This window comes from Magallana gigas, chromosome 7 (genome assembly GCF_963853765.1).
Source record: "Magallana gigas chromosome 7, xbMagGiga1.1, whole genome shotgun sequence".
Classification (NCBI taxonomy): Eukaryota; Metazoa; Mollusca; class Bivalvia; order Ostreida; family Ostreidae; genus Magallana; species Magallana gigas.
Window position 1 is genome coordinate 50,622,587 of NC_088859.1, and position 13,729 is coordinate 50,636,315.

The window sequence follows — 13,729 nt, forward strand, 5'->3', positions numbered from 1 at the left end:
TCTGGTGCTTTAACCACTGAGCCATTTCAGTCACAACAAACTTCATTGTTATATGCTAAATGCAACTTCAACCACGAATTTACGGACTTGTAGTATTTTTCGATAACGTTCAATTGTTGGGATACAAAATGACATTTTTAAAGTATAGTGGGTCAACTCTCCACGTTTTTGTTAACTGAAATCGGTTTGATTTCCTTTAAACCTTATATAGACTATGACAAAAATATGGAGCCGAGACCCAGTCTATCAAAGAAAAGGCATTGCAGTTCTAAAAATGACACTATTTGGAGGTTTTGACACACATACGCCAGTTTAAATCAACCTATTCTAAATATTTAACATAATTAAAAGTTATAAATCGATGTTATGGTAAATATACATTGTTTTCAATAATTTAGAAAAAAAAAATTATGAGATTTGTTGAAATTTTAATTTTATAGTATCATATCTATCCCCATATAGGCAGTTTACACGCCTTATTCACCCATCTTCTTTTAAAGAAATCGGTAATGCCTAATTAGCATCAACTCCAATAATAAACTCTCAAGAGCCCATTAAACAAACAAGAAACAAACAATGCCAACAAAAACAGATTGTAGATAATTTATCCTTCTAGCATTGCAAAAAATTGCTCTGTAACTTTAAATTCAATAAAATGCAACATCTTCAAATTGTATAAACAAAATTAAACAGTAAACCATTTTCTAAAACATTAAATTAAATTATCTAAAAACAAATAACAATGTGTGTAAAAAAAGAAGAAGATTAAAATCATTTCAAGAATATTCGATCAGGAATTTCTCTTCACAATTTTCCATGAACACAGGATTGATTGAGAGTACGACAAATTCTGAAAATAAGTTCAATACTCTTAAATCTTTAAAACATAACCATACTTTACAACCATTGCACAACTTGTGCTTATAAATAATGAATAACTTGTTAATGTTGATCATTACCAGGCGTTCAGTTACGTAGAAGTGAAGGAGATTGGTACACACAACCAGATACAAACTGCTTTTACTATTTCCTTTCCAATTTATTTGTGAACATACACATGTATTTGGCTTTCATTTGAATCAAGAATTTGTATTTGTGCAGTTTTAATTTTATCACTTTCTGGACTGATGAAACACACACTATTTATTCTACACATTTTTCTGTATTTAATACAATATTGCAAATTTAGCCCCTTGCAGAAAAAAACCCTGATTATACTGTATTCCAAAGTACAAAACCATAATTGTTCATGTCATTATCAAACATCAGATCTATAGACAGTTATGCACTGAAACAACTACATAATGTAACAAATTCAATTTAGATTCCTGTGTCATGCAAATAGATGTAGCTTCATATTGTAAGAGGCTATATTCAGAGGTTCTTTAGGGTCTTATTATTGAAACATTGTCTGTTCATAATACTAATAAACAGCATAGAAAAGGGTTAAAGGTTAAGGTCTGACATCAACAAGGCAAATGATGATCAGCTGATATGGAGACGAGGAATGACAAAGTACACGTAGTAGAAGGTTTCAAAATAAAAGATGGCTGATTGGGCTGAACCTACTCCAAAAAAAGCTGAAAATTATGAGTTATCATCTTTTGGGCTTTTAATACTACTGGAACTTTGTCCTTATTTAATGACTTCGTAAAAATACTATGATTATCACAGAGATGATGAATATTATCTAGTATGTATTTCAAATGAAGCAATATAATTGCTCCATGTAATGTGGTATGTATCCTGAGTTTCAGCACCGTTCAATGACCTCCTCGCATTCTGTATTGTCGATATGAAGCATTTGTTATAGCTCATCGTGCTCTGAATTTTCTTTTGGCTCAGGGTTTCTACACATTTTGTGGAACTCGCAGTTATCCACTTGATTCTTGTAGAACTCCCTGCCTTCCTTATAAGGACACACTTGTTTCCCACATGCTGGAATGTCTACTGTTTTTTCGTTTACATAAAACTTGACAACATACTCTAGGTAGTCATTGTTGTCTTCTCCTGAGTCGCACTGGTACAACGCCATGGCGAAATTAGCTGAGAACGGCAGCACTCTGCTGGCACGGAACTTCCTGTTGAGGTGGAGCTTGAAATTGTCTGCCTTTAGCTGTGGCTCATCTTTAAAAAGTCCGAGAGAAGCATAGAGAGGAGCCAGAGTCTCCGCATGACCAAATCCAAACTCAGCCGCGGCATAGCTGCAGAAAACACAGAAAGATGGCATGTCAACAGTTCAGTGTTTATCACTGTTTTCTTAAAACAAATACCAGGTGTAGAAAATATAAATTAGCCAGTAGATATTTATCCATAAGGAAATACAATATGATAATATGTATACAAACTATTCCCACAAATAAAGAGACACTTACTTTATCTTAAAGAATAAAATCAAAGGGAGGGGTGAGAGAAACTTGCATTGTCATCAACATTAAGTCTTGACTTGCAAACACCAAACAAAACTTCTTTTTTTTTTAAATTTAATAAAAATTGATGAGTCTGAGGATTTAATCATTATCAGACTGTTTTCATAAATAAAAAGAAGAAAACCATACAAAACAACACATGACTCACTCATCATCAGCATTGTTGGCCTGAATCACTTTATCCAGTGTGGTAAAAATACGACTCAAGAGAGGACAACTCATGGCAGAAGAAATGTCATGCCCGTACATCTTTTTCCAATATTGCTACAGATTAGAAACAAAGGATTATCAGTCTTCTCTCATTGGACAAATTATAAAAAGTAACTCAAATGATAAACATTAAAAACAAACGGCTAAATTCAGCTTAATGCACCCTGCTAAAATGTTTCTTAATGTACTGTATACATGTAACTGTTTTAATCATAAAAAAAGAAATATTCAATAGATTGTTAATGTTTCTTCTCTATTAATATTAATAGAATGAGTTTTAGGGGTGGAGTTTTTGGTAAAAATCTGAAGAAAAAAAATTGCAAAAAATATAAACTGCCATTTACTATCATCTCTTATTAATTTTATTAAAGTTTGAGAAAGACTTTTTTTACACCGTGCCCTTTTGTCAATTATTGGAATTCAAATGAAATCTTATGATCCTCCTTCCCCCACAAACAGAAAACAATGCTTCCCATACCTATCTCTCATTTTGAAATTTATGGTTCAGAGTACAATTGGAAAATCAAGCAAAATTAAATTTGATAATAGCCCAGTCTTTTATTCTATTGTTCCATTGTCTGATCAGTCAATAAAACAGACATGGTTTCATTTATATAAGAGAATTGAAAAGATAAATAACTATAAGTTATCAGTCTGAAAGATATACAAGTTCAAAAATTAAATATTTGGTGGGGGATTTTAGTTGGTTACTGTGACCCCATTAATTAAGACAACTCTGTACTGACCTTCAGGTCGTTCATGTACTGGATGACCTCCAGACTTTCCTGGTCCAGAAACTGACACCACTCTGACCCTGCGTCAGTCAAAGCCTCCTCAAAAGCACACAACTGGTGAATTGTATTCAGATCATCTACAACAATGGACACAATAAATTTAAGAGATAAAAAGGGTTCAAGATCTTCCCAAGCAGTGTTGTTTAAAAACTCAGAACTTGCAGCTAAATATCTATTTTATGTCCACAAGCTAATTTACAGTGCATGTACCTAGTTTACTGACCATGCATTGAAAAGTTTTCATTTATATATTGAACATATATATCACATTTGTTAAACTATTGTATAACCTTTTACATAGTTTTCATCATTTCAGGTTTTGTTTATGAAAACCATGTACTACATCATGATATATTTTACCTAAAATTTAAATAGTTAGATAAACTTGTGTCTTTTTAGACTTTTTGTGACTGTTAATTAAAACTTGGCATAGGGGTATCAGTATACATGAAAACTTAATATGGAAATGTGTAACTGTAGTAGCTGGGGCTATATGAACTGTGGATATCGGCCTGGGTAGCTCAGTGGTAGAGCTCCTGACTAGAGTTACAGGGGTCCCAGGTTCAATTCCCAGTCTAGCCATATGTTTTTAATATTCCTCCTTTCCTATTACATAACTAATGTATGGTGTGTATTTACTGAAAGACAGGTTCACTGTCTACCTGGTGTAACAGCAGCCTTCTCGGGTAAATGTAGAACATCTGTCAGCTTCTTGGCAATCACATCTACTTCTGGTCCATATTTAAATTTTGAGTATTCATTGGTTGCCGTTTTATTTTTGTCTACAGATTCAGCAAAATGAACACAATTGTCATGAAATCTCATCTCAATATCGTTTACTGTTGGTTCCATTGTCTTGTCTGCTTCCCCAAAAACAGTTTGTGACAATCCAGTGTAAAATGATAGACTGCTAGCATAGCTTCTTTGTTTACTAGAAGACACAACTCGAATACTATCCATGTCTTCATCAAATAGTAAATTAAATCTGTGAGCAAACCTTTCGCCCAACATTTCTTGTTCTTGTTCGCCTAATTCAGCTATGATTTTATCACTCTTCTCAGGAAAGGGGTTTTTCCAAGCCTTTAGAAAAGGATATCGTTCGTCTACGCCATTTTCTACTAACTTTTCATGCAGAGTAGTCATTCTTTTGATCCATTTCAGACTAGGAAACCTAGCACCGTGGCGAAAGACAGCGTTTAAATGAATAATTTGGCATGTCTTTTCACCATACTCAAACCACGTCTCAGAATCAAGAGCTATAGTTTCCTTTTCGTCGTTAACCCAGAAGTACGGAGTCTTTGTAGAATAGCTAGGCGTCCTAAACGATGATAAAGCATGAGCTGGGCTCAAACATTCTAAAATCATTAAATAAAAAACAAATATCATCATTATCATCTGAGACAGTTTCAGCCTCAAGAACGCTGACATCTTGGATCGCTGGTGCGAGTTAGCTCGTACAGATATAAGTCAACTAAAACGAAATTGTTTATATAGATACGAAAAATCAACATGTAATATGAGAGAGTTAAACGTAAAAAATGAAGGGAAACTATAAAGTATTGACTCTTGGTGTAGAATGATAAATCATTGCATTTCATTGAGAAAAAGTTTTGGAACCAGTTAATAGGCACCATTTCCGGTTCTCTGTAAACATAAGGTGACCTAAACATAAAACAAACCAGAAACCTGAAAGCAAAAAAATTCAGTGCCGCTGGCTCTTAAAACAAGCCAAGACAAATACATAAGAAGATGAGCGGTGAAATATTTAAGGCCAAGAATGCCCATGTAAGTATCTTTCATTTATTTTTAAAGAAATATAGTTATGGAGCTCGTGCTGCATGCTGCAGATGATTATCTTTTTATTTTTAACAGTGTCAGTGTGTTTAATTAGAAAATTAAACGATACTTACCTGTAAGTTGAAGTTTGATTGGAATTCTGTTTCGTCATCTTTATACCAAGGGGATTACGTGAGATAGCATTGCATCTGCGCAGACGGGTCAGTTTTTAAAATCACAACTTGGCTCATCAATACCAAAACATAAACACCCCAACAGTCCATACATGGGAGGGCCTTAAAGGGTGGGCACGTAATCCCCTTGGTATAAAGATGACGAAACAGAATTCCAATCAAACTTCAACTTACAGGTAAGTATCGTTTAATTTTCTAATTCTGTTACGTCATCATACCAAGGGAATCACGTGAGATTTTAAAGCATTGATGTGCCAAGTTGTTTCAAAATAAACCAGTATGTGAAAACCAATCAAACCTCTCCTTACAGAATTTAAGGTTTTGAAATGCACCGTCTTATTTGAAATATACAACAATTAAATTGATAACTGGTTTATTTCTTTTTAATAAAGCATGTTTCCACAAAAACTTTAAAGAAACACAAACACATCATTTGGTTTTTGTTACATCTAGATTGTAATACTTGAAAAAAGTTTTTTCAGAACTCCATCCTGCTTTGTTTAGAATTTCTGTAATGGGTACACCATTCCGTATTGCAGCTGAAGAAGAAGCAGCTCTAGTGCTATGTGCTGAGAATTTCTTTATATTGATTCCAGCAAGACCCAAAAAAGTCTTGATCCATCTCGCAATAGTGTTTTTGCTTACTTGCTTGTGGGGTTTCAAATAACTAATAAAAACTTTGTCACAACCATTTCTGATACTTTCTGTTCTTTTTAAATATTCTGACAAAGCCTTAAAAATGCACAAATTTTCCTCTCCAGGAAACCTTTCTAAACTCATATAAAACGATTTACAACTAGGTCTAGATTGTTTAATCTTACCTAAATAAAACACATATTTTGAATCATCAACATTCATATTTGACAAACATATATTATGAATAGATTGTACTCTTTGGGATGAAATTAGGGCTACTAATGAAACAGTTTTCAAAGTGAGCTGTTTTAAAGATAGCATTTCATTGCAGTTCATATTTCTAATGTAATCAAAAACAACATCCACATCCCAAATCTCATTGTATCGAGATAGAGTAGGCCTTAGTTGAAAAATACCTTTCATGAATCTTGAGACTAATGGGTGTTTCCCCACATCAGTACCATCGATCTTTACAAAACATGATAATGCCGACCTGGCAGTATTTATACAACTGTAACTTAAATTTCCCTTATATAATTTTAACAAGAATTCTAACACATCATTTATAGTTGGTTGAAAAAAATGAATACTCCTTTCACCACAGAAGCTTGTCCATTTCTTAATGATTGTTGCATACTGACTCCTGGTAGATCCTCTCCACGATTCTTTGATGATTTGTAATACGTCTCGCGAAATTCCTTGTTCTTGGAATTTGATCCAGACACACGACATGCCATCAAAGTTATTTTCATCGAATGCTTCTCTTCGGAATGCGGTAGTTTCAGCAAGCCCTGTTCTTTTTGAATTATTCGAGGAACATCCACCAACAGTTCCAACAGACTTGTGTACCATGTCTGTGTCGGCCATACAGGGACTACCATCACCCCCTCTGCCTTTTCCTTCTGAATCTTTTGAAGAACTCGACTTATGACACTAAAAGGAGGAAATGCATAGAAATAAAACTTGTTTAGATTGACTGAAAATGCATCAATAAACTCAGCATTTGGATCAGGTTTCCATGCTACATATTTAGGCAATTGTTTATTAAGTCTTGACGCAAATATGTCAATGTCAAATGGTCCCCATAATGTACTAATTTTGTTGAATATTTTAGGATTAAGCATCCATTCTGTGTGGTCATTAAAAACTCTAGAACATCTGTCAGCTACTGTATTTTTAGAACCAGGTATATGAGAAGCCGATAGCCAGATCTCTTTATTTATACACCAAAACCAAATTTCTCTAGTTATCTTATTGCAAGATCTTGACTTACTACCTCCCATAGCATTTATATAACATACTGTTGTAGTATTGTCTGACAATATGTGGACATGAGCACAAGAAATCTTTTTACACAGAGATTTAAGAGCAAATAATACTGCTAACAATTCTTGTTCATTTATATGCAATTGTAATTCCTGTTCATTCCATCTACCACCAGTAGTTACATTATCAAACTCAGCTCCCCATCCACTACTGGATGCATCAGTTCTGACAAGAAAATTGGGTTCACCATGACAAATTTGCTTCATACATTTGTGTACATTTTCTATCCACCAGTTTATGTCATTTCTTGCTTCCAAGGAAATTTCCATACTTGCATTATAATCCCCTCGAGAATATTTTAATGCATCAATTTTGTCATTTTCTAAAGTACGGTAAAATAAAGGTCCATATTCAACTCCTGGAAAACTAGCCACCATAAAGCCAAGCAATTGAGAAATCTCTAAAATTTTGACTTTTTTCAACTTTAAAATTTTTTGGCAACATTGGTACAAGTTATCAATTTTATTTTGTGTTAATTTCACTGTCATCTCTACTGAATTCAAAATGAACCCTAAAAACACTATTTCTTGTTTAGGGATGAAGACTGATTTTTCAATATTCAAAATGAAACCCAAGCTCTGCAATTTGTTGACAGTAGTTTTAACATTTTCCCAACAATCATATTGATTATCACCTTGCAAATACACATCATCAATGTATGGAACATTAGAAAAGCCTAGTTTTCTAAGATCTGAATAAACTGGTTTCATAAGTTTAGTAAACTTTCTTGGGCTGCATGCTAAACCCATAACAAGGCAAGTGTACTGAAACAATTCTCCTTTCCACATGAATCTCATGAATTTTCTGTATTCTCTCGCAAGTGGAACTGAATAGTATGCATCTTTCAGATCAACTGATGCCATATAACACCCTTGTTTCATTAAATTCAGAGCCGATTGTAAACTTTCCATTTTGAAATGATTGTATTCTACATAACTGTTGAATTTTTTCAAATTCAGTATAACTCGATAACTTTTGTCTTTTTTCTGCCTGATAAATATATTTGATATAATTTCATCAGAACAATGATTACATTTCTCAATGACATTCTTGTCTAACATTTTGTAAACTTCTTTAGACACAATATCAGCTTCTCTTTCATTAAATCTCAAGGGGTATGATGGGCTCAATTGATTTAACTCATATTCATTTGTAATTTCAATATGACATCCTTTTACAGTGTCTAATATAGTTTTATCTGATGTAATATCTTTCCATTCATCTAAAAATTGTTTCAGTCTACCTGCCCTGAAATTTTCAGGTAACAGAACTTCAACCGATTCATTTTCAAATTTGATGTTTTTAATTTTATTTCTTACCCCATCAATAATCATTCTTGTTTCTTTTTGCCTTTTGTGAACTTCCTGTTGTAATTCCCTCTCTTGGAAGTTTGGCCTAAAAAAGGGGCATTCCTGCTTCGGAAATAGCCCTGTGACCCAGACGGTCTGGAGTAAGGTTGAAATCTCTGACCTCGAGCTCCATGAAAGGTGCCTCGTCTCATATTCTTGCTTGTCATAACTCTATTGACTGCTTTATTGGTCTTTTCAATTTCATCTAAGCGTTTTCCCAATTCTCCCCCAAAAAGGAACTGGTTTATAGGAACTCCAGACGAAAAAAGTGACAAATAATTCACACTGTCTATGTCACTTTTTAAACATTCTCTTCGTCTCATGTTGAGTTCGTAATTCGAATAACTGAGCATTTCAACAGTCTTGATCAGTTCTCTGACTAACTCTTCTTTTTCTACATCTTTGTTTGACACAATCTTATCCAAAATGTTTACAAGTACTGTCACACTTTTCACTAAAAAGAGTTGACCGTATTGAAATCTGCTGTCAAGCGACTTGGTTGGAACTTGTAATCTGTTCCATATCAATTCATCGACTTTTGTGCACACGAGACTCTCGCAATTTTCTGGTCGTTTGATTTTCTCAGCAGATTCTTTCACCTGTTCGGCCAACTTTTTGTCAATTTTTACCTTGAACATAAGATCGTTCACAAGTTTTGCTAAGTCTTTGTGTATGGGCTCTGTTGTAACGTCTTGCAAAGTTACTTGTTCAGAAGCGACTTTCATAAATCTCGACTGTGACCCACTTTCGTTTTCATTTTTCCCGGAATCAGGTTTACCGGATATTGAGCCCGACAGTTTTGTTTTTGACAATAAATCATCCACAGTCATTGTATTTGACTCACTGTCTTTCTCATAAATTTCACCATCAGAGTAAAATTCATCAGACTCATAATTATTGTCTACATAGTTATTGTCACTTTTCTCACAAACAAGTTCAGCCATGTCCGACTTAAGTCCTTGAAAACCGGCTGTGATAGTGTTCGTCAACATTTCGAAGCATTTGGCCAAATTGTCAAAATTCTGAGAATTTCTGTTTTCAACAGACTCATTTCCGGTTTCTTCATTAACTTGATTTTGAGGTGAAGTACATGTCTCTGTCCTGGTGGCCATAGTGGATCGTGATGATCCTTGACCGACAGTATTTTTTGTCACATGTAACGTGCTCGGCGAGCTCATTCGTTCAAAAAAACTTTCATGTGAAATAGTAGTCAACGGAAATTGCACTGGTAGCGAGACTGATTCAGGCTTGGTGCTCTTCCCTCTTGAATCTTTCTCGCGTTCCGACTTTTTCAACATGGCGGATGCCATAGTCATGCACGTGTTCTGCGAACTCGTTGTATTAATTGGTAAGTATACTAAAGAAAATCTGTCCACGACAGATTATTATGAATTAAATGATTCACCCGTTAATTTTTTGTCTACGACAAAAAAGGGTGTAAAACTCCGATGAAATCTTCCGTTTACAACGGAATTAGAACTATTTAAATCGGAGCGCCCGTCTACTTCAAGCAGTAACAACGCACTGACCCGTCTGCGCAGATGCAATGCTATCTCACGTGATTCCCTTGGTATGATGACGTAACAGAATAGGTGAGGACCTAATTCTCCAAAAGGGCTTTACATAGAAGTAGCCTAAAGACTGGCGGGTAAAGCCATTGCAAAATCTCATTAGAATGTTCTGAAAAACCATTATGCCATTATGTCATGAAACAAACCACTGCGCTAACATCAGGTCCAGTGTTATCTCTTGATTTAGCTATTCTCTTGAATAAGCTATACTGGTGTGCGACCTGGCCTGGGGGCCATAAAAGTTAGACGAGCTCACTTTCGATCTCAGTCTCACTTTTCCACTATATCTTCCTTTGATAAAAGTGAGACTTAGATCAAAAGTGAGCTCGTCTAACTTTTATGGCCCCCAGGCCAGTTCTCGCCGAGTACCATTTATCGCCAGTACATTATGACGTCATTTTAAAAATTACGTCACAATGTATTGGCGAGAAATGGTACTCGGCGAGAAGTACCATTTCTCGCCAGTACATTATGACGTCATTTTAAAAATGACTTCACAATGTACTGGCGAGAAATGGTACTCGGCGAGAACTGGTCGCACGCCAGTACTGGCATACGACCAGTTCTCATTAAGTACCATTTTTCGCCTGTGCAGCGTTACATCATTTTTTGTATAAAATTTTATGTGTTGATAAAATGATTTCACAATGCACTGGCGAGAAATGGTACTCAGAGAGATCTGGTCGCCACAAGTATAGGTTAATTAAGCTACATGTATAATAACATGTATAAGTCAGAATAGCTAGCTGATAGTCTGTAGCTCCCAGTCTGAAAAACTTTGAAATGGACGACTAGGGAGCTACGGTTTTCTATGACACATGTTAAAAAGTTGCAATTTATGACGCACGGAAAATTGTGCTATTTTTGGACTGATTACTCTTATTTCTGAACACATTCTGTACAAATATTTGATTCCAAAATATTCCTCAGACATTTTACTACAGGTTCCTGTATCTTCACATTACTTGCCTCTGATATTATCACCAGCCGGGTAAAGTGTAGTGGTGCTGTTTTTTTACCTGTAAAAGGGCGAAGCTTGATCTGAACACGACTTAAACATATTTCATTTCAATTTAAAGGTTGGGTAGCATGTTTAATTAAAAGAAGTAAGTCTCTGTAGAGTAAAGTGATTATATCAGTGGTAAATTGCCTGAAGAATTTAATAGAACTCATTATTTCCACAGAATTTGTGCGTAAATAAGATTAATCAGTTCGAGACTAGTGCAATTTTTGTGCACCTGAAATTGCAACGTTTTAACTCGCATGGAACTGTACTCCCGGGTCGTCCATCCAAATGTTTTCAGACCGAGAAAGCTACAGACCTGCAGCTACATAATAGCTTGATAAAGCCAGTATTTTTATGCAGTTTTTCACAAAAATGGTAATTATAAAAAATAAAAACACAAAAAATCTCAATTTTAGTACTACTCATACTTTCACCATGGCCAATTCATTATTTTTAGGTTTACAAACCACAAAATGATAAAGTTCCGTAGGAGGAGGAAATTAAAAAAAAAATTGACAACCAATTTTTTTTTTATTTTTAGGTCTACGAACCACAAAATTGTAATGTTCCGTAGGAGGTAAAATAAAAATTTTATGACATCACCTTTTTTTAATAATATGTATAATAAATGACAACTTCATGATAGTGGTGTGTAACTGCATCAATTGTAGCATGGGAAAAGTATGTCATCTGTGTAACATATCACTGAAATAGTACAATAGAATATTGGACATACAGATTTGACATATAACATGTAGCAATGTTCATTTGTCAATTTATAGGGATCAAGTCATTTAACATTATAAGAATCTTTAGTTACAGTTGTATCATATTAAAATTTTAGCTTGGTACAAATAGTTTGCCAATTTATTTCTTAAGAGTAATCTTTGTTACCAATGAAACAAAATTTTATATAAAATGGTTGAAGTAAGGAATGCTATATATAAATGTATACTGTCAAAGGTGTTAAGCATGGATTTTAATCTTCAGACAACATTGCTCTAGAAAATGTTAACTTTCTTTTATTAAACAAATGATGCTTTTTTGGATGCTTGAGTGACCGTTTCTTTTCCACTTGCAACACATGCATTACATATCAGTCTGACAAGATAGTTTGTTCTTTTTAAGTTGTTGATCAAGTTTTTCTCTTTAAGTTGTTGATCTTGGCATTTTCCGCCACTGTGAGCAAATTTCAGACTAAACAAGGCCATAATAAACACAAACCTAAGTTCAATGTGAACATTTCCTCGCGACATATTTGACAGGAAGTTATTACTTTACAATATCAATTCCGATATAAAATCTCGATTCCGTCAAAATTTGCTGTCAGGGAAAATAAAGAGATCTTTTTTGTGATTTTATTTGTTTTCCTTAAATCTCAGAAAACAGAGCGCGGGTTTGTAAACCTAAGAATAAAAAAAATGCTGGCTTAAAGGTTGATTTTATATACATGCTGAAGAAATTACACGTTGAAGAAAACTGTATGACAATATAGCCAAATCAAGCTATTTTGAATAGCTTGATAAAGATTTATTATTATATATCCTATTCAAGTTATAAAGCTAAATAAAGAGATTGTACTTGACCTGGACATGACTGCACAGCACAAGAAAGCACCATTGTGCTGTTTCTCAACATGCCTTTCACTGATGAAACTCTACACAACTTGCCATTGCTGTCTTTAATATGGCGCCTTTAAATTAACATTATTTTACTTCCTTTGCAAACACTGTCATGCTACATATATCCAAGTACCCAAACTCCATCACCATATTAAGCAGAAAACATTCCTGCTTTTCCTGTGAATTAGTTTTTGAGGTTTTTATAAATTTGCAATCCTTTAATATATCCTTAAACTTTCGAATATTATATATAAAATATTAACAAAAAGATTTTATTGAACATGTTTATCACATGTGCTCGTCATGTCAATGAACCTAACTCTGTCACCCACATGCTCTAAGATATGCCAAGGAATAGAATAAAACCAACAATTTAGTTTTAAGCATATTTTTATTTAGGCCAAGTATTAATACATGTATTAAGTAAAAATGATTTATACACTTTAAATGGTACACTGACTACACTGTACTTCATTTTATTGATATGAAATGATTGCCATAATGAAATTTTAGCTCTTGTAAAGGGGCACAGTCAAGATTTTGGCCTAATTTTGTTTTCTATTTTGAATTTTCACAATTCTTTAAAATTAGTAAATGCAATCCACTGTCATTCATAGAGTTAAAAGCAAAATACAGAGCTCACAATTCTTTCAATTGTTGTGTAAATAAAGCTTGTGCCATGTTTTTGTTGACATTGGTTCAATATACATGTACTAGTTAATAAAGACCTTTTTCAAATTGATTTTTCTATCTGCTATTTACTTTTGAACATTAATAAACAGTTCCTAGCATTTGTCACATCTGTCTTAGGTCTGA

At 34.1% G+C, this 13,729-nt stretch overlaps 3 protein-coding genes across 3 annotated transcripts in view; 1 reads left to right on the forward strand and 2 right to left on the reverse strand.

Moving 5' to 3' along the window:
- Positions 1-591: 591 nt before the first annotated feature.
- On the reverse strand, positions 592-4,892 carry LOC105336484 (multiple inositol polyphosphate phosphatase 1). Its single transcript, XM_011440830.4, has 4 exons — positions 4,096-4,892; positions 3,386-3,510; positions 2,578-2,693; positions 592-2,204 (listed from the first exon to the last, which is right to left on the reverse strand). The coding sequence occupies exons 1-4, from the start codon at positions 4,859-4,861 to the stop codon at positions 1,808-1,810; spliced, it is 1,404 nt and encodes a 467-aa protein (XP_011439132.3). The 5' UTR covers positions 4,862-4,892; the 3' UTR covers positions 592-1,807.
- Positions 4,893-5,059: 167 nt separating this feature from the next.
- The window catches only part of LOC105336483 (bifunctional 3'-phosphoadenosine 5'-phosphosulfate synthase), a 29,356-nt gene continuing 20,686 nt past the window's right edge, over positions 5,060-13,729 (forward strand). The window contains exon 1 of the mRNA XM_066066921.1: positions 5,060-5,218. Coding sequence (XP_065922993.1) covers positions 5,183-5,218 — 36 coding nt within the window. The 5' untranslated portion in view covers positions 5,060-5,182. The remainder of the gene's footprint in view (positions 5,219-13,729) is intronic.
- LOC117682817 (uncharacterized) lies at positions 6,791-10,259 on the reverse strand. The gene is made up of 2 exons (XM_034451267.2): positions 8,685-10,259; positions 6,791-6,972 (listed from the first exon to the last, which is right to left on the reverse strand). The coding sequence occupies exon 1, from the start codon at positions 10,028-10,030 to the stop codon at positions 8,696-8,698; it is 1,335 nt and encodes a 444-aa protein (XP_034307158.2). The 5' UTR covers positions 10,031-10,259; the 3' UTR covers positions 6,791-6,972; positions 8,685-8,695.